Source organism: Rana temporaria, chromosome 2, assembly GCF_905171775.1.
Source record: "Rana temporaria chromosome 2, aRanTem1.1, whole genome shotgun sequence".
Taxonomy (NCBI): domain Eukaryota; kingdom Metazoa; phylum Chordata; class Amphibia; order Anura; family Ranidae; genus Rana; species Rana temporaria.
In genome coordinates this window covers 454402520-454423903 of record NC_053490.1, presented here as the reverse complement: position 1 = coordinate 454423903, position 21384 = coordinate 454402520, and the positions used below count along the sequence as shown (strand labels likewise).

The 21384-nt window shown below is 42.7% G+C and overlaps 1 protein-coding gene across 1 annotated transcript in view; it reads left to right on the top strand.

Moving 5' to 3' along the window:
* The window catches only part of SEZ6 (seizure related 6 homolog), an 878191-nt gene that overhangs the window by 228880 nt on the left and 627927 nt on the right, over window positions 1–21384 (top strand). The window contains exon 2 of the mRNA XM_040338538.1: window positions 12375–12416. Within this exon, the coding sequence (XP_040194472.1) occupies window positions 12375–12416 (42 nt within the window). The remainder of the gene's footprint in view (window positions 1–12374; window positions 12417–21384) is intronic.

The window sequence follows — 21384 nt, the reverse complement described above, 5'->3', positions numbered from 1 at the left end:
CATCCTGTTTTCAGGCAGTTTTGGAGTATCCTGCAGAATACAAAGAACTGTAATTAGTCGAGAGGTCACTTCAATGTAGGTGTTCCGAATCAGAGCACAGAGATTAGGCTGCACCTGCAACAAAAGGATTATATATAGACAAAGTCTATTTTATTATGTTATTATTAAGAAAAATTACAAATACAGGGACATATTTTACTTCTGCTTAATAGCCATACAGCTGTTCGCAAGCAGAGCAACTGAATTTAACACTGTTCTTTCACAATGAGAATAATGCCTTGTTTATTTCTCACTGAGCCAAACGATATAGTCATTTAAAATCCAAATAATGTTTCAGTATACAGAAACATATTGTATACTATATCCATGGTATCCCAATTTCCACCCTATTCTAGATGCAGTGCAGCCCAGCAAGCGCAGGCTGCAGAAACTGTGCAGATCCATTAGGATGGCAACTTGGCAGCTCAGCAGTAAATTGGTAACCAGTGTACTGGGAACACAGCGATAAGTGTCAGACAGCTGTCACGCTTGCTTCACCAGATCTAGAAGATACTGCAATACGTTCTGACATAAAGGTACTTTATCATCAACTTGCTAAGCAATTTATAGGGTGGCACTAGAAAAGTAGCAAGAATCAGCTCTATAACTTTGTATTGGATATGGCAGTTGGAACAAGTAAACTGGCGGTGATGCAGTGTTGATGTACACAAGTATAAATGATTGTTTTCAACTATTTTAAAACTCTTTAAAGCTAAATTATAACATGGTTTATTTCAAATAACAATTACCAACATTAAAGGAGTTATATGGTCATAGCACAGACTTTCATTTAATAAAATCAGCAATACAATAGTATTTTTTACAATCCAATATAAATTTACTCAATCTTCTTACCACAACTTCCTGGATTAACTGCATGTTTTGCAGCTTCTCCTCTGCTGTTTACTTTCAATTACTAAGGACTACATATCCTGTGGTACCCTGTTGCATGAAAAGGGTGATTCCTGTTCTAACTCCGCCTCCTAAAACTTCTCCTCTTAGCAAATGTATAGGTCAGAAGGCAGGCTCTGTGAAATGTGTAAAGTGTATAATAAGAACCTGAGGTGGAATATCTCGTAGAGTGCCAGCCCCGGCCCGCCTCCGTGGGAAACTTGTATGAAAAGAAATGGCTGCACATCCAGGAATTCCGATTGCCTTTTATTGTTCAAAGTGATAACACCGAAGACACCAATACAAGGTCACGTAGACGCGTTTAACATCTTGTGCTTATGTGAAATGTGTGACACAGCATTGTCTACTTAAAGGCTTGTCGACCACCTGCCATCGTTATACGTCGGCAGGTTGGTTCTCCTGTGCAAATCTCAGTAACTGTACAGTGGTGCGTGCTCGCAGCTGCTGCACATTGCGGGAGCGTGCCCGCTGGTCAGACGGACTCGATATCCGTCGACAACCTGTGGTCCCCTGTTACAGTGGCATAACAGGGAACTGCCTTTGTAAACAAGGTGATTCCCCATTATGACTAGTTACATGACAGGGATCTACTGTTCCCAGTGATCGGGAACAGTGATCTCTGTCATGTCCCTGCCAGCCCATCCCCCCTACAGTTAGAACACTCCCAGGAAACACATTTATAACCCCTTGTTCGCCCCCTAGTGTTAACTTCTTCCCTGCCAGTGACATTTACACAGTTATCAGTGGCTATGTATAGCTCTGATCGCTGTATAAATGTCAATGGTCCCAAAAAAGTGTCAAAAGTGTCCCATCTGTCGGCCGCAATGTCGCAGTCCTGCTAAAAACCGCAAATCGATTGTATCGTATGGTGAATAAGTGTCATGACCCGGGTTGTATTCGAACCGGGATCTTCCTGGTCTCTTAAACCATAGCCTTACCTGTTGTGCTACAGAAGAGATCTAGACTTTGGGAATGTCCTTACTGTGTTCAACACTACATCATACTCTCTAGCTCCACCTGCTGCCAGCTGTGGACAATTCTCAATCTGGACAGCCTTTAAATAGGAAGTGAGGTCATCACTCAGTGCCCGTTTATTTGGATTTCTTCCCTGGGTGTTTTGACTTCAGTGATCTTCCTTGTATTGAACTCCTGCCTGATATCCCGACTATTCTACAGCCTGCTGATTTTGTACCTTGCCGCCAGATCGTGAATGACCTTAGCCTGCCTGACTCTTCTCCGGATTTTGATTGTGAACTATTTGCCTGACGACGCTTTGCCTGGATCTCAAGCACACTACTTCCACTTCGGACACTACCTTTTACAGGTACCTTACATAATAAACGGGCCACAATGGCAGTGGACCCTGCTGAGATTGTTAAGGCGATTACACGTCAGGGACAATTGATCGGAGCTCATGAACAGCATCTTTCTTCCCTGGACGCCAAGTTAGATGAACTTTGCACCATGCTCAAATCTTGTTTGCCTGGTTCCTCTGCAACGGTTCAGACTCCGGATCCTACTTCTGCTACGGTCCAACCCGCCTCTTCTGTACCACCAAAACTTCCCTTGCCTGACAAGTTTGGTGGTGATACTGAGGACTGCAGAGGCTTTTTAAATGTTTGCCGTTTGCATTTCCGCAACAACCCTGCGATTTTTAGCAGTTCGTCTGCCAAAGTGACTTTTGTAATTTCCTTGTTAAAGGGGAAGGCCCTGGCCTGGGTCTCTCCTTATTTGGAACGCAACGATCCTGTACTCCAAGATGCTGAAAAATTTCTGGCCTCTCTCCAGATTGTATTTGACAAGCCAGGTAGAGCTTCTGCAGCTGAGTACTCCCTCTTGGACATACAACAAGACACCAGATCTGTGGCACAGTATGCTATTGAGTTCCGTACCCTTGCTGCTGAAACTAATTGGGACTCAAGGGCATTACGTGCAGCCTTCCGAAAAGGTCTTACGGATCGCATCAAGGACGAATTAGTCTATAAGGATCTCCCAGAAGACCTTGAGAAATTCATAGAGCTGTGTGTTCGTCTGGATGTCCGGTACCATGAAAGGTGCCAAGAGAGACTTAGAACCCGCAAGTTTCCTAGGCCAGTTTACCGTTTGGCCCCTAACTTCCAAGCACCACCTCAGCCAGAACCTGAAACCTCTGTTGAACCCCAGACACCTGTGGAACCCATGGAGGTGAGCCGTCTCCACCTAACTGAGTCAGAGAAACAAAGGAGGCGTTCATTGGGCCTATGCCTGTACTGCGGACTTAAAGGACATTTAGTATCTGTCTGCCCCTCCCGTCCAGTAAAAGGCAGGGTCTAACCAGTGTTGGAGGAGCTGGCTTAGACCTTACAGGTAGATCCTCCAAGACCAAGATTACTGTTCCGGCTACTATACATTTATCTTCTAAGCTTGTTTTCTGTGAGGCTTTTGTGGATTCTGGAGCTGTGGGTATATTCTTGGACTACACTTTTGCAAGAAAGAACAACATCCCGTTTGTTCCTAAGTCTAGACCCCTGAACATTACCACCCTGAATGGACAGCCCTTGGGAGATGGCATTGTGAAATTCGAGACTACGACAATCACCCTGCAGGTAGGCTTCCTCCACAAAGAGGAAGTTGTCTTGTCTCTTATTGATTCTCCGCTTCTGCCTATCATCCTTGGTTACCCATGGTTACAACTTCACAACCCTTCTTTTGATTGGGAAAATGGAGAACTAACCTCCTGGGGATCGTCCTGTCGCCTTCGCTGTTTGTCTCAACCCAAAAGACTTTCTGCTTGCATGTTGGCTCCTGTGACTATCCCACCTACCTTGCCTCGTGAATACCATGACTTTGCAGACGTATTTTGCAAACAAAAGGCAGAGGTGTTACCTCCACATCGTCCTTTTGACTGTACAATTAAATTGATTCCCGGAGCACCTCTTCCCAAAGGAAAGACCTACCCCCTGTCTCTGCCCGAACAAAACTCTATGGAGGAATACGTAAGAGACAACTTGGAAAGAGGTTTTATCCGACCCTCTTCTTCTCCAGTAGGAGCAGGTTTCTTCTTCGTTGAAAAGAAAGATGGGGGCCTTCGACCATGCATAGACTATCGGGGGTTAAATCAAATCACCGTAAAGGACTCCTACCCTTTGCCACTCATTCTTGAACTATTTGATCTACTTAAGGGGGCTTTTATATTCTCCAAGCTAGACTTACGAGGGGCTTATAACCTGATTCGAATTAATGAGGGGGACGAGTGGAAGACAGCATTCAACACTCGTAATGGACACTTTGAATATTTGGTCATGCCATTTGGCTTGTGTAACGCACCTGCTGTCTTTCAACGTTTCATGAATGAAATTTTTCATGATTTCAGCAACCGTTTTGTGATCATCTACTTGGACGACATTTTAATCTTTTCCAAGACTCTTCCAGAGCACATCTCGCATGTGAAACAGGTATTACAACGGCTTAGAGAAAACCATCTTTATGCAAAAATCGAGAAATGCAGTTTCCATCAAAGCTGTATTCCTTTCCTTGGGTACATCATAAGTGCTGACGGTTTCCAAATGGACCCTCAAAAACTTTCCGCTGTCTTGCAATGGCCCCAACCGACCACTTTAAGAGGACTCCAAAGCTTTTTAGGGTTTGCAAATTACTACAGACGCTTCATCAAGAGTTTTGCCTCCATTGCGGCACCCCTTACTGCCATGACTAAGAAGGGTACAAATTGCAAGGCCTGGTCTTCAGAAGCAAAATCAGCTTTCCAGCGATTAAAGGACATGTTCAGTAAAGCTCCAATTCTTCAGCATCCAAATCCTGACCTCCAGTACATTGTTGAGGTTGATGCCTCTGAGGTTGGAGCAGGTGCCGTACTCTCCCAGAGACAGCCAAAGTCTGGTAGAATCCATCCAGTAGCTTTTTTCTCTAGAAAGTTTTCTCCGGCAGAGATGAATTATGATGTTGGGAATCGAGAACTACTGGCCATCAAATTGGCATTGTCTGAATGGCGACATCTTCTGGAAGGGGCTCCCAAACCTTTTACTATCCTCACTGACCATAAAAACCTACTGTATCTTCAGACTGCTAGACGTCTGAACTCACGTCAGGCTCGATGGGCTCTGTTTTTCTCCCGTTTTAATTTTGTCCTTTCTTACGTTCCAGGGCATAGAAACAAAAAAGCCGATGCTCTTTCCAGACAGTTCGCTTCCTCTGAAGAAGATCAACCAGCCGAGCTGTATATAATCCCACCTCACAAAATTGTCGCACAGATCTCTACGGCCCTTTCCCAACAGCTACAAGAAACCCAGAATCGTGTTCCCCAGGGCTTGAAGATACCACCAGGTCGCCTGTACGTAGCCCCTAGTCTCAGAAAACCTATACTCCTCTGGGCACATGATGGCGTGTTATCCGGTCATCCTGGTGTCACCATCACTCTTAAGACCTTGCAGTGTCATGTCTGGTGGCCTCGTATGAAAAAGGATGTTACTGACTATGTGGCTGCCTGCCCAACTTGTGCTGCTAATAAAGTACCCCGCACATTACCTGCTGGACTGTTGCATCCACTTCCGGCACCTCGCCAGCCTTGGACCCATTTGACCATGGACTTCATTGTAGACTTACCCAAGTCCGAGGGCATGACTGCTATATGGGTCACAGTGGATCGCTTTTCCAAAATGTCTCATTTTGTGCCGATTCCGGGATTACCTACAGCGAAAGCACTGTCCACTCTTTTCCTTTCCCATATTGTAAGACATCATGGCATACCTACCAATGTCATCTCAGACCGCGGATCCCAGTTCGTTTCCCGATTCTGGAGAGCGTTCTGCAAGAAACTGGGAGTAACGCTCTCACTCTCTACCTCACATCACCCTCAAACTGATGGTCAAACCGAACGCATGAACCAGACCCTAGAAACCTATCTTCGACATTATGTCAATGCCTTACACTCCAACTGGTCTGAGTATTTGCCTTTAGCTGAGTTCGCCCTAAATTCCCGTTGGCACAGTGCTCTTCATACCACACCATTCTACGCAGCCCTAGGCTATCACCCTCAGACTTTTCCCCTACTTCAGCCTTCTTCTGGTGTACCAGCAGCAGATCAGCGGGTGAAAAATATTCTACTACATTGGAAGAAGATTCGTTTATTACTACGGAAGTCAGCAGGCAAGTACAGGCTTTTTTCTAACAGACGAAGACGCCATATACCTCCATATGTGGTGGGGGACAGAGTTTGGCTATCAACCAAGTATGTGAGACTGAAACAACCTTCTACCAAATTGGGCCCTCAATTCATTGGTCCTTACAGAATCATTGCTCGAGTTGGACCAGTTTCCTATCGCATAAGATTACCTTCTTCTCTCCGGATACATCCCGTGTTCCACGTTTCACTCCTCAAAAAAGCTATTTTCAACCGCTACTCCAGATCACAACAGCTACCTCCTCCTGTTCTTGTTGATGGACAAAATGAGTTTGAAGTCTCCAAGATTCTTGATTCCAGAAGACAGGGCCGTGGCCTTCGGTATCTGGTTCATTGGAAGGGGTATCCTGTCACAGACCGCTCCTGGGTTCCAGCCAAAGATCTACATGCCCCTTCTCTTATACGAGACTTCCATACCTCGTTTCCCACTAAGCCCCGCTAGGCCCCCGGAGGGGTCCATTGGGGAGGGGGCCCTGTCATGACCCGGGTTGTATTCGAACCGGGATCTTCCTGGTCTCTTAAACCATAGCCTTACCTGTTGTGCTACAGAAGAGATCTAGACTTTGGGAATGTCCTTACTGTGTTCAACACTACATCATACTCTCTAGCTCCACCTGCTGCCAGCTGTGGACAATTCTCAATCTGGACAGCCTTTAAATAGGAAGTGAGGTCATCACTCAGTGCCCGTTTATTTGGATTTCTTCCCTGGGTGTTTTGACTTCAGTGATCTTCCTTGTATTGAACTCCTGCCTGATATCCCGACTATTCTACAGCCTGCTGATTTTGTACCTTGCCGCCAGATCGTGAATGACCTTAGCCTGCCTGACTCTTCTCCGGATTTTGATTGTGAACTATTTGCCTGACGACGCTTTGCCTGGATCTCAAGCACACTACTTCCACTTCGGACACTACCTTTTACAGGTACCTTACAATAAGGTCTTACCCATCTTTAAGTGCATATATAAGGGCAGGGCTTGTCCCAAAAAGTTTACCAAGATCTGGCAGCCCTGGCTGGATATTGCGCACTCCTTCTGGAAGGATACCCCACTCTCTCAACCATAATGGGCTATAGGCAGGTTGTTCTGGTGGTTGCTGGATGGCTGGGGGGTGGTTGGGGCGCAAGCGGATCCGGGTGTGGGGGTGGGTGGGTTCATGGCCAGGGCAGTTGCTTGGGTGTGTGTGTGTGAGTGTGGACAGGTGGCATGTACTACAACTGATAGGTATTTCTACTGTTTACTGTGTTTCTATGATATGGGGCCCAGTGCGGTCCACGGTGAATACCCTGGAGCACTTGTTATGGTTCCTCCGTTGAGGAACCGGGGTACTTACTCTCAGGGAAAAGTTGATGTCTGCTATGAAAATGTTGAATCTGCGTTAATCTATGCAAGAGCTGTAACCGTTACTGTACTTTTTGATGATTGTATTTGCAGAAAACAAATAAACAAAGTTTAAAAACAAAATCGCAAATCGCCCCCATTACTAGTAATAAAAATAAAAATGTGATAAATCTATCCTCTACTTTGTAGACGCTATAACTTTTTTTTATTTTTATTCTTTATTTTGATTTCCACTTCCAATATAAAAAAAATGAATATATACCATATATTTAACCTGATTGACCCCTGTTCCCCCCTGCTCTGAATCACCCTAAACTCCTTATTTAAACACCTATTCTTTCATTTGTTTTTTATTTTTCTTAATATTCTATCTCCGTTGCTGGTCTAAGCTCTTAAATTCTCTGCATAGCTCCATGTTTTTTTTAACTCTCCAACATTTCCATTTATCATTTATCTTTTAACCCTACACTATGCTTTAAACATTCCAAATTGTAGATTTTTTCTACGAATCGATCCAATCCCAGATTGAAGGACTTTCTACGTCTTGATACTTTTTGGGTATAAGTCTTTTGCAGCATTTAACAGGTGTGGGACCAATCAATCTTTCATCTGTTTTACCGCTCCCTCCCCTCTGTGAAATAAAACTATACACGGGTCTTCTAAGATTTATTTTTTAGTGATTTCTTTTATCAAATATAAAAAAAAATTCCAATATTTTTTGATTTTAGGGCAGTCCCACCACAGGTGGGCCATCGTTCCCACTACCTTACAACCTCGCCAACATTCCGCCGATTTACCTGGTTGGAATTTACTGATTTACCATCCTGTTAGACATTGAAAGTAAATTTTGTCAGTTTTAATGTCTACGGCAGAGCTATGGGTTAGTTTCAAAAATGTTCCTATAGTGGTTTTGTCCCTTTGTGATCCCAATTCCCTTTCCATTTTTTTATATACAGTATATGGCGGGATACCCAGTTCGTCCATAGTTAACAAAAATTTGTATAACCTTAATATGCTGCTTTTTGTACTATCTGCTGTATATTACCGTTTCACCGGAGTAAGCTCTTCTCCTGATCTTATTGGCTCTCCAGCTGACGTCAAAGTGAAGAAACGCATAGGGCGGAGTCAGCATACGTTCTTGCATCACTTCCGGTTTGCGGATTTAGTGTCAGCAGTACATGCCTAAAAGCATTTTTCTAAATGTGAGTACATTTCCACATTTTCTTTTAATAATAAAACGTTTTTTAATGGTACTACACTATCGGGCGCTCTTCTCTCATTTACATGGTATATGATTGGAGTACTACCAATACATCACGGACTAGCAATCTTCCAGGGTGCTACACAGTGGCATATACTGTGAATACCTCATACCCCAAGCGGGGAAGGAAACTCTGGTGAGTGCAGCCACAATAAGAGCACGGATAAGTCACAAATTGCTGTGATCACCTTATGAAGAGAGAAATTAGATCAGTGATTTTTCACCGGCACTTAGCAATGTATTGAACACCCAGTAGTTATAATAATGGAATCAAAGACTTTATGAATTCACCTATTTATTTAATTGTATACATTTAATTAACTAATAATTTTTATTCATCATTATTTTTTTATTGGTTTCCACATAAATTAATAATTTATTTATGCTATTTATATATCTTGTTTATTGGATTTTTTTTGTATCATTAACTAGCAATTTACACTTGCACAAGGATACACCTGACATAACTAACCACCATTATGTGCACAAAGGTTTTGTAGCATTGGCTCACAAAGTCACCCAATTTTTATCAAGGACACATATCGTTTTTTTTTTTTTGTATTAGTTGTGATAATCAATTGAACAGCGCCATATGTACTTTCTATTTCACTCATACCATATACTCCACTCAGGTGGTAGAAATTTGTAGAGGCAGCAGCTCTCTTGATTCTCCTTTTATACCTGCTGGTACTTTTCCAATTGCGCGGAATCACATATACCTATTTCATTATCATGATTCACACTACACTGAATCAAGCCTGACCTTTCTTTCCTTTCCACGCTTTTGAGTCCAGGATGTCCATGGCTTCTTAATCCTACTCTACTGATACCCCTTACCATTTGTTGCTACTGTACAGTAGCACATCCTAATGACCTGCTCGTAGGTTTTTTGAGATAATCATACTATACAAATGGCCAATGAAAGACTTCCCATACCTAGGAAAAGGATGTCTTCAAATACAGCGACAACACACCACTTCTAGATATGGCAAAGTTAAAGTCTGTCTCTGCTGGAATACACAGCAAAAGAAGTGTACGCAGAGAGAAAATCCATCCCTAAAATAATAGGTATAATAGCTACAATGGTTACAGTTTACTGATGAAAACTTGAATGTGAGCTTTGTACATATGGGGACAAGCCAGTTTACTGCCAGCAAGACAGCAATTTTCTTGCAGCTAAATAAGGCTTAAAACCTAGAATTATAAAAGTGTCAAAGCAAGTAACCATGTGTTAAGTTAACAAGTGCCTGCTCTAAAAATAGCTAATAAATAGTTGTACTGGGAACTGGGAGAGTGAACATTGTAGTTACGTTTTCTACAAACATTTAGCAGGTCTTGATTACATTATGTGATGTTACACGGCACACCAAGGAAGTGTCCGAATACCGACCATCGCATGTGTAGTGTGTTTTTTGAAGTGACGAGTGAGACGAACGGAGCAGGGGGTGAGGCTGACGGTTTTTATTTAGGTCCGCTGTGACCAGGGCTCAAGTCCTGCGGGAACGTGTGGGAACGGAGTTCCTGCACTTTTTTCACAGCAGGAACTCAGTTCCCTTTGCAGGACTAGAGCAGTCGAGAGCAGCCGAGCCGCCCGAGCCAATCCTTCACTAAGCGGCGATGCCCAGCTCGAGTCACTGTCAGGGGCAGGCGAACCTTAGTAATCTTTTACTGGCCGCTTCCTGTATATGGATTCATCAGGTAGTGTGCGGGTATTCCGTTACTTCATCGATGCCGCAATGTCTCCTGGGAGCTTTTGTCATTGTTCCCAGGAGACATTGCGGAGGTCTGCCGCGAGTTATTGTGGGATTTAGAAAGAACTTGCTTCTTTCTAAATCCCGCGATAACATTGCGGCATCGAGGAAGTGACAGAATACCCGCACACTACCCAATGGGTCCATATACACGAAGTGGCCAGTAACATAAAGGATTACTAAGGTACAGTGGATCGAAAAAAAATAAAAAAACATGCGGTTTAGTAATTATGCATATGAGAGTATCTTTTTTTTTTTTTGGTGGGGGAGTGGATCTTGGGTAGGAGTTCCCACACTTTTTTCCCCAGGACTTGACCCCTGGCTGTGACCATAATGCAACAAGATAATCACCTGTGAGAAACCCGCTGCTTAGTTCACTATTGAAGTGCCTTGATTTGCTGTATCAAATGTGAGTGCAAAGTGTGAAGCTGTTTTACTGATTTTAAATAAACAAGTTTGATATACTTCACCATTGGAGTCACTTTACCTTTCATGTGGAACAACGATTCGGCTTGTGAGAATCACTGGTGGAATTGGTCAGTTTGTGTGGAGAAATATTTTGCTGTTTGTGCCAAGCATGAGAATGCAAGGCATATCGCATTGGTAAGCGCAATTCTTATGGGTGTGGAGTCACTGAGCACTTTGATGTGGTGAAAGGTCTCATATTAAGATTTTTTGAAGATTTGTTTTCCTTTGGACACTTTAATTGTTTTCACCTGGAATATTATCACCTTGGATTTTCTATGTGGACGCTTTTTCATATATATATGTATACAATTTTTTCACTTTATTTATATATTCCTGCATTCCTCACAATATTTTCTGTATCACGAATGTATTGTTTAATATTTAGAAACGTTTAGTTATTTTTTAGCGCTACTATTTTGTTCATTCAGAATTTTTGGTACACATTATGTGATGTGCTAAACATTTTTTAACCTAAATACACAATTTTTGAGTTGGTAAAATTAAATGCAATGTTAGGGCCAGTTCACACTAGACGCAGTTCCGTTCAGTTTCGTGTGCTTTTTTACTGCACAAAATGCATGCACAGTGTTTTCCATGTATTCCAATGGCTCTAGTTGGCTTTAGTTCACACCATGCAGTCAGTTTCCGGTCAGTTTCTGCCCCGGAAACTGACTGCATGGTGTGAACTAGAGCCAACTAGAGTCATTGAAATACATGGAAAACACTGTGCATGCATTTTTAGTGCACATTTTTTGGAGGAATTCTATAAAATCGTTATAAATGGCATTTGGAAGATTCCAGTTTACTTGTACTCAGACACTGGACAGGGTCATTCAGTTTGCTTCTTAGGCCCCGTACACACGACCGAACATGTCTGCTGAAACTGGTCCGCGGACCAGTTTCAGCAGACATGTTCGGTCGTGTGTACGGCCGACCGGACAGGTTTCCAGCGGACATTTGTCCAGCCGACCGTTTTGCAGCGGACAAATGTTTCTTAGCATGCTAAGAAACATGTCCGCTGGAAGCCTGTCCGTCGGACATGTTCGGTCGTCTGTACAGACTCACCGTACATGTCCGATCGGCCGCCATCCCTCGCATGCGTCAAAGTGATTCGACGCATGCGTGGAAGCTTTGAACTTCCAGGGCCGCGCACGTTGCGGCGACGGCGCGGCCACGTCACCGCGTATCGTGTACACGCGGATTTCTGTCTGATGGTGTTTACAACCATCAGACAGAAATCTCCGGGCGGACATGTACAAGGCCTTAAAGTAAAGGAAAGTCTCCATCAGTATATATCACTAACATCTTTAGTATTACTGTCATTCATTGACCCAAGGTTTGCTTTATTTTCAAAAACATGTGAAAACACCTTTATTGTAATCTATTTATCAAGGGCATGTGACTACAGATTCTTTTTTTTCCTTCCTCAGGACAATGGGCGGGATCTTATGATGCTGAAGCTGGGAGGAGCAGTAAGTAAATTGCCAGAGGCTGACAACTCCACTGTGCATATGAATGTGATGACATGATGATTTCACTGCATGGCTGAATGGGGAGGGAAGGTTTTGAGGGCTGACCAAGAACGCTATGCGCAGATGGACACAGTGATGCGATGAAGAATGGGGGGGGGAGGGGTCAGAAGGCTGACAATGCTGCTAATTCAGAATTGCCATGGGTTTGAAGAAAATAAGGTCACAGTAGCAGCACTGGTAGTGGAGGTTACAAATAGGAAATTTGCAAGGATGATAAGGAAAGACTAATATTTTTTTAAAGAGCTTTTGTATTTTGCTTTAAGCTATACCTTAAAGTGGAGTTCCAGTCCCCCCAATCCGTGTTTTTTTCTAAAATCTCCCCCGTAAATTGTTATTACTTCCACTGCAACATTAGCATAATGGCATCAATTTGGTCCTTATTGTTTTTATTAAATTATTGTAAACTAACCTGATCTCGGAAAGCAAGCGGGGTCCATGACTGTTGTGGACATCTGAAGTATGCATGTCTTCATTTCTGGGATTCAGTGCAGCTGGCTACCCAGCATGCACTTCCCAATTTTGCGCATGAGCAATAATGCCACTGCGCCGCAATGTTAATTCCGGACAGGTTGCCATAGCAATGTCACCTAACTCCTCCCGTTCGCGTCATTTCCAGTCTTTGGATTGCGTGAGATTTTGGTATTAGGCAATTCACATGGACACCTGGTGTAGATGACGCCAATATCCCAGGAATCCATGGGAATCGCCTTGTGATGTAGTTGCCTAGGTGGCCAAAGGCAGAAGTGTGGCATGAAGACAGAGATCAGTGTGTCCCCCACCAAAAATAAAAGAAACGCTAGAAGAAAATGGACGCTGTGCCTATTCAGAAACAGCCAATAATGGCCCAAGACATTTTTATCTAATAAAAGTTACATTTCAGCCCAGTGGGTCAGAAACTCAGTGGTGATAAAGTGTCTCCTGAACATTATTTTGCAAACTAAAAATATATGGGCTGGTATTAAATTATGTAGAAGGCCCACGTGCAGACAGGCCCCTCTTATTTTATTAGTTTCTCTAATGCCGCGTACACACGATCGGAAATTCAGACAAGAAAAGTCCGATGTGAGCTTTTGGTTGGAAATTCCGACCATGTGTAGGCTCCAACAGAATTTTTCTGTCGGATTTTCCACCAAGAAAAATATGAGAGCTGGTTCTCAAATTTTCAGACGGGAAAAGTTCTTGTCGGAAATTTCGATCGTCTGTATGCATATCCGATGGAGAAAAATCCTACGCATGCTCGGAATCAAGTCGATGCATGCTCGGAAGCATTGAACTTCCGTTTTCTCACCTCTTCGTAGTGTTGTACATCACTGCGTTCTTGACTATCAGAATTTGGTGTGTATGCAAGACAAGTTTGAGACAAAATTCCATCTGAAAAAAAACCAAGGTTTTCTTGCCGGAATTTCCGATCGTGTGTACACGGCATTAGAGGAAGGAAGCTTAACATGTATACATTTTCTTCCCCATACTTACCCAAAAGAGAAACAACCAGCACAACCTTGAGTTTTAAAATGTAATTTAATTTAGGAGAGCCTCAATATTAGGGCACTTACCTGTCCAGGAATCCAGCAGTGTCCTCCCCCGAGCTGATATTTCAATTGGATGTCGGGTGCTGGCACCGACATCTTGACTAATGGCGGCTTCATAGGCGGTTTCCTGCTGTGCATGCGCCAAGTGCACTGAACTTTGTGAATGGGCTGGCTCTGGGGGAAGGAGGGGGAGCAAACCTTAGGCTCAGTTTGCTGAGCCGGAAGTGGGATCGAGTACCTGTCAAAACCAGGTACCCCCCAAGAAGGTGCCAAATGTGGCAGCATAGGGAGGGTGGAGGCAGACAAGCGGAGCTTCGCCTTTTGGGTGGAGCTCTGCTTTGAGTCAGCATATAAAAGAACATCATTTGCGCTAAATAATGGTTACAATAATGCAAGTTCTTATGGCACAGTTTTCTCTTGTTGATTTTCAGCCAGAAGAAACATAACTTATACAACTGTACAATAAAGAGATTTGTAGCACAAATAGGAAATCTTGACTACTGAATTACATACGTGATTTTTTTTTTTTTCTATTGACGATTTTGAAAAATGTGATGATTGGATTGGAAATTACTATAAAAAGCTATTAGGCATTAATAATATCTATCTGAAAGCATGCAGCTAGTCACCTAATTGCAGTGACTTAAGTGCTGCAGTGATGGTACAATTAGATGCTTATGTACACCGCTCAAGAGATAAACAATACTGTGGTTACCATGACAGTGCCATGTTTTAAGTAGTAACAAAATGGTTTCCATGGCAGCACTGTGATCACAATGAAAGGCCAGTGAATTGAAACAAGTCCTTGTCGCTAGCATGGTGTTCCTATTGTTCAAAACATATAATCAATAAGTGGTTCTTGTGAAGTAATATTACTTGAAGGAAATACCGCTGACCTGTCCCAGCATGCATTGCAAGTGCAAGTTGTAAAGAAAACTGTTTACGTTCGAAAATCAAAGTTATTTGCTGTACATTTTGTCTTGTGACTCAAGGAAACTCAGAAATACAACAAAGTATGGTGGAGACATCTTGCCGTACTGAAGAGGTTAAACCTTCCAGGCACAATTCCTTGTTTAATTGGCATCAAGACCTTGGCAGGGCCTAACAGACAAGTGCTTCTGCCAATCAGCGCTCGTTAACCTCTGCGCTAACACCAGAGACATGCAGAAAATGAAGCAACGAGCAAAGCATCTGTTCAGGGAGGAGAGGAGAGAAAGGTGAAGGAAGAGGGTGTTGGTGCTGTAATTGTCAAAATGCCCAAATCCACATCTGATAAGAAATGTCCTGCTTGGCCTGTGACAGAGAAATCAGAAGGCATTCACCGTTATCTCCAACTTGCCAATTAGTAATTATATGATACAAAGTAACAGGCTAATAAATATTTATTCATGCTCTCCTATCTTGCACAGTTCACAGGTCTGGCAACCATGGGAATGCTGAAAAGAAACTGTCTCCATTATTAGCTTTACAAGTTCCTAGTCTGCTATTAGATCTTAAACTCCAGGCAGACATTAAAAAATTATGAATGCTGTTATCTGCCAATTAAAAATTCATTAAATGTATTTTAAATTCAGCTAATATAAGTACCTGAATTGGACTGGATCTCTCCTCTTTGAATAGCAGCACTCGGGATGGATAAGGGAGGGGGAGCCAATCAGGGTCCAGGCATTCACATCTGCTGACAAGGAACATGTTTATCCGGAGGAAAGAGTAGAGAGATCACCTCAACAGTTGCTGCTCCTTCACTGGACAGGAAGGAGCCACAGTTGTGTTGCCTAACTGCGGTAGAGAAAACCACATCTCTGAAGCCTCGTGTACATGACCAAAAAACTTGACGGGCAAAACACATCGTTTTGCTCGTCGAGTTCCTTGTTAGGCTGTCGAGGATCTCGGCGAGCCAAATTTCCCCATTCCCGTTGAGGAAAAAGAAGAAATGCTCTCTTTTTGGCTCGACGAGATCCTCGACAGTTTCCTAGTCGAAAAGTGTACACACGACCTGTTTCCTCGGCAAAAAAAAAATACCAGCAAGTTTCTTGCTGGTTTTTGCCGAGAAACTCAGTTGTGTGTACGAGGCCTAAGCTGACTATGGTGTGTGGTGGAGCTGTGTAAATCTCAGAAACGGACAGAGAGAAATAGAAATCCTTTGGCAAGTAAATCAGCTCCCACATATGTATTTTACCTGTGCAGTTAGATGTTTAGCTTGACATGAAATAGTTGAATTCTGTGTAACTATTCATATCAGTCGATGTTGGTGCTTAACCATTTAAAGTGATTGCACATGATCCCTTTGTAAAACAACCCATATAGTTTAACCACTTACGTCATTATACAGAGCCAGTTTGAAGAGGAATATATAAAAAAAGCAGTGCAGCGCTACTAACAAAATGATAAAAGTCCAAAAAACAAATAATTAATCAAAATGAAGAGAGGATAAGGGTGACTTCTGGAACCTCAATAAGGTGATCGGATGAAGACTCCTTATAAAACAGTCAAGTATCCTTAGATAGAAGTACAAACCGCTCACCTTAGCAGATGGACCTCTGGGTGAGCAGCAGGTCAAATGCGCTGTCCCTCTAATAAGGGGGTATTATAAGATGATAACGGTGCCCCCTCGGTCGATCCTTTTCTCCAAACCGACTTTCAGTGGCGGATGGTCATCTGGTATACTCTCATGTAATTGAATGGCATGAAAAAGTATAAAGTAGACACATAGTGCTCTCCGTATAGTAACCAAACTGCAATAAATTTATTTAAAATAAAAGTACTCACAAAAGAGGCACTATATCCTAGTGCATAGAATATGAGCATATATCGATAAAATACCAAGTAGGTGGCTGTCCTGACATCAAAAATGGAAGCCCCCCGCACGCGTATCGTCCCAAGGTACAGGACTTCTTCAGCGGATAAGGGGCTATGGTGTCAGGATTCAATATATACCACCAGGACCTAATTTGGCCAATTAGACAAAACCCCGCCCCTCAAGGTAAGGAAACACCCATGGACATGCATTTAAAAGACAACAACAGACAAAATACAAAAACAAACAAGCATTCCTCCCTTACTAAACCCCAAACTTTTAAGACTAAAATCTGAGCAAAATTTCAAAACTCCATCACCCCAAGCTCTGTTTAAAGGAGAAGCATATCTAGCAAGCTCCCTTGCAACAGACATCCACTGACCATCTCTGGCCCAGGTAGGCAGATTGCACACCTCCTCCTGGACACTAGAAACCTCTGCAGCCTTGCTCTTCCTAAACAGCTTATGCAGCATTTTTTCTCAGCATAATCAACAGAAAACACCACAAAAAACATGTCTGCTTTAATTCAACTTTATTCCCGGACAAGCCCCCAATTGCTGTGTTTTGCTATGTCTTTTAAAGGCCCATACACACGATTAGACTTTTTGACAACAAATGTCCGACGGACCTGTTTGATCGGACAATCCGACCGTGTGTATGATTCATTGGACAAATGTTCGCTGTGAAAACAGACACTCTTTCCGGCAACAAATGTCCGATGGAGAATAATCCGATCATGTGTACACAAGTCCATTGGACTTAAGTCCAAAGTACAAGCAGGCATGCTCAGAACCAATGCTAAAGATCAGCCAACAATGGCAGAAGTTGCCCGAAGGGTGACGGTAAAGAGCTGAAAAAACACGTGATTTGGTGAAAGTTGGCTGAAAAAGTCCTGCCGTGTATGCATACCAAGTTCATAGACAGCGCTCTTCGGACAGAAATCCACAGAGAAGTCTGATGGAAGTCCGATCGTTTGTATGAGGCTTTAAGGTGGTTTGTGGTTAAAGCAAGGAAGCATTAAAAACACATCTGTAGTGTATTAATGATTTACTAAACATTGCACATACAGTTATAGGAAGAACAATTCATGGCATACAAAGATTTACACAATATGCCTTCAACATGCACAAACTATCTATCCTTCCTAACAAATAAACATGTACAATGTATTTGATAGGCATACATTAAACAGCTACTTAAAGGGGTTGTAAAGGTTCGTCTTTTATTCTCTAAATAGGTTCCTTTAAGCTAGTGCATTGTTGGTTCACTTACCTTTTCCTTCCATTTCCCTTCTAAATGTATTTTTTCTTTGTTTGAATTTCTCACTTCCTGTTTCACCTCAGTAAGCTTTCCACCATCATCCAAGTGGTGGAAAGTCATTTAGACCAGCTTTCTGAACACCTTACTGAGGAGGAACAGGAAGTGAGAAATTCAGACAAAGAAAACAAAAAAAAACACATTTAGAAGGGAAATTGAAGGGAAAAGGTAAGTGAACCAACAATGCACTAGCTTAAAGGAACCTATTTAGAAAATAAAAAACAAACCTTTACAACCCCTTTAACTTGAATCTTCCTGGTGATGGAGTTTTCTTCCAGGATCCAGAATCTCTCCAGACTGTTTGATGCTTCTTTTGTTTCTAGCCTCATAAAACAGTAATGCTGCGTACACACGATCATTTTTCAGCATGAAAAAAACTTTGTTTTTAAAAAACGTCATTTAAAATGATCGTGTGTGGGCTGCACATCGTTTTTTAGGTTCTGAAAAACGACAACATTTTTTTTTTTAACATGCTGCATTTTTTAACGTTGTTTTAAACAATGTCGTTTTTCTGGTTGTACAAAATGATCGTGTGTGGGCTAAAACAACGTTTTAAACCCGCACATGCTCAGAAGCAAGTTATGAGACGTTCTGGTAAAACTACCATTCATAATGGAGTAAGCACATTCATCATGCTGTAACAGACAAAAAAGCGCGAATCGTCTTTTACTAACACGGAATCATCTAATGCAGCCCAAAGGCGAATGGAACTTCCCCTTTAAAGTTCCGTCGTACGTTTTGTACCTCACCGCGCTTTGCTAGATCATTTTTTAAAAACGATGGTGTGTAAGTTGGGAAAACTTTGTTTTTTAGGCATGCTGAAAAACAAAGTTTTTTTTTCAGGCTGAAAAATGATCGTGTGTACGCGGCATAATGCTCCTTTGTCTTAGGCACATGGTTGTGTCCATTTTTTTTTGTTAGAGCACATCACTCATTCAAATCTTCATCTGTGCCTGCAGTGGTCTGAACAAACTTTAAAGTCATGGCAGTTTTTTTCTACTTTGCCTTTCTCTTCATTTCAGATTCAGTATGTAGAGAAGTGATGGCGAACCTTGGCACCCCAGATGTTTTGGAACTACATTTCCCATGATGCTCATACACTCTGAAGTTTTGAGCATCATGGAAAATGTAGTTCCAAATCATCCAGGGTGCAAGGTTTGCCACTGATGTAAAGCATAAAGGAAATGCAAACCAAACAAAGCTACTGCCCGCATTCCTCCCTTACTAAACCCCAAACTTTTAAGACTAAAATCTGAGCAAAATTTCAAAACTCCAATCACCCCAAGCTCTGTTTAAAGGAGAAGCATATCTAGCAAGCTCCCTTGCAACAGACATCCACTGACCATCTCTGGCCCAGGTAGGCAGATTGCACACCTCCTCCTGGACACTAGAAACCTCTGCAGCCTTGCTCTTCCTAAACAGCTTATGCAGCATTTTTGCTGTGCTATCAAAGTGGATACAGATGCTGAGTCAAAATTTGACATGCAGGCAGGAACAGGTACAGGTAGATCCAAACTGACTGTGTCTGCATCCAATTCTTAAGACTGCATGCCTGCAGCTCCGAGGTGGATGCAGCAGCAAAAAGGGGCTCAGCACAAAGGACTCATCGCCCATCTGAATGAGCTCCTTATCTAAAACCCACATGAACAGCTAAATTCACAGCAAAATGCATATAGAACTAAATGTGGAGGGAGGACGCTGGATGCACAAGGTTCAATATTCTGGAATTCTCTACCTCTATACATAAGACGTGAGAAGGATTTATTCAAATTCAGTTTTTAAAAACGTTTTTATTTTCTCAAGTGTATGGCCCTAATTAGGGTAAGATATCAGTATTTTTAGTTTCTAAATGTTCATAATATGATTTTATATTGTGATCGTACAGTAATAAGAGATTTTTTTAGTACATGTATATGTTGGTTCTATGAGCGCATTGAGGCCTTCGGGTAATGACTGCGCTCCCAATAAGCATTTTAATAAATAAATAAATATATGTCAACTCTTTCAGTTACCAAAGAATTTGTAAATTCAGTTTTGCCACACCGTAATGATTGTTTAACCACTTGGGATCCGCCCTATGGACGAAAGACGTCCACAGCGCCGCTCTCAAGTGCCGAGTGGACGTCTTTGGACATCCTATTGTTGTCATTCCCCGTGCGCGCCGCTGGGGGAGCGCAGCGGGGAAACAACGTGCCCGGCGCATCGCTCGGGAGCCGATGCGTGTGCCTGGCGGCCGTGATGTCCGCCAGACACCCGCAATCGTCGGTGACAGCAGGGACGTGGAGCTCTGTGTGTAAACACAGAGCTCCACGTCCTGTCAGGGAGAGAGGAGACCGATCTGTGTCCCTTTATATAGGGACACAGCATCGGTCACCTCCCCCAGTCAGTCCCCCTCCCCCACACAGTAAGAACACACCCAGGGAATACATTTAACCCCTTCCTCACCCCCTAGTGTTAACCCTTTCACTGCCAGTCACATTTATACAGTAATTAGTGCATTTTTATAGCACTGATCGCTGAAAATTGGTCTGGGCACGAAGGGGGTTTAAGTGCCCAGTAATGAAGTGGTTAATCTTGGTACCCTTGTGAAACAAAACCCGCCAGATCCTCAATCTCCCCTGAAGCAACAGCAACTTTTTCCAAAAATCACCCAGAGGTTGCTGGCTGGACAGTGGAAGAACATTAGAAAATTCATAAGCTTATCCTTCTGCTCACTGTGCCCTCTTCTTCTCTTGGGAAGTTCCTTTCATCACATAAGTGTCTCTATCCTCCCTCCTCCCCCCTATTTCAGATATTAAAACACATTTTACTAAGAATAGCTATTATTAATGCCGATCTCAGATTTAATTTCACTTTATTGCTTGGGCTTAACGTTCTTGGCTTTGTGGTCTAACCCTCCCAACTGCATTTTCACTGTCTTCTATACTAGTGCCTCATTGGTTTTTAGGCCCCTCTCGGTGAACAATGGGGTGGCTGCAAATCTGAACTCATGTATTATTAAAGCTTTTCATGTCTAGTATATTTGACAGATGTTGTTAAATAGGAAATAGAACGAACGCATGGCAGAGTCCTCTTCATTATCTATCTCAGCATGACATTGCTGTATGCTGTATAACCAGCCAAAGCAAATTTGCGCACTCATCCTATTTCTGGTAGGTTATACACCTAGATCAGGGGTGTCAAACTCATTTTCATGGTGGGCCGCATCAGCGTTATGATTGCCCTCAAAAGGGCCGGTTGTATCTTTAAGATTAGATGTCCAGCG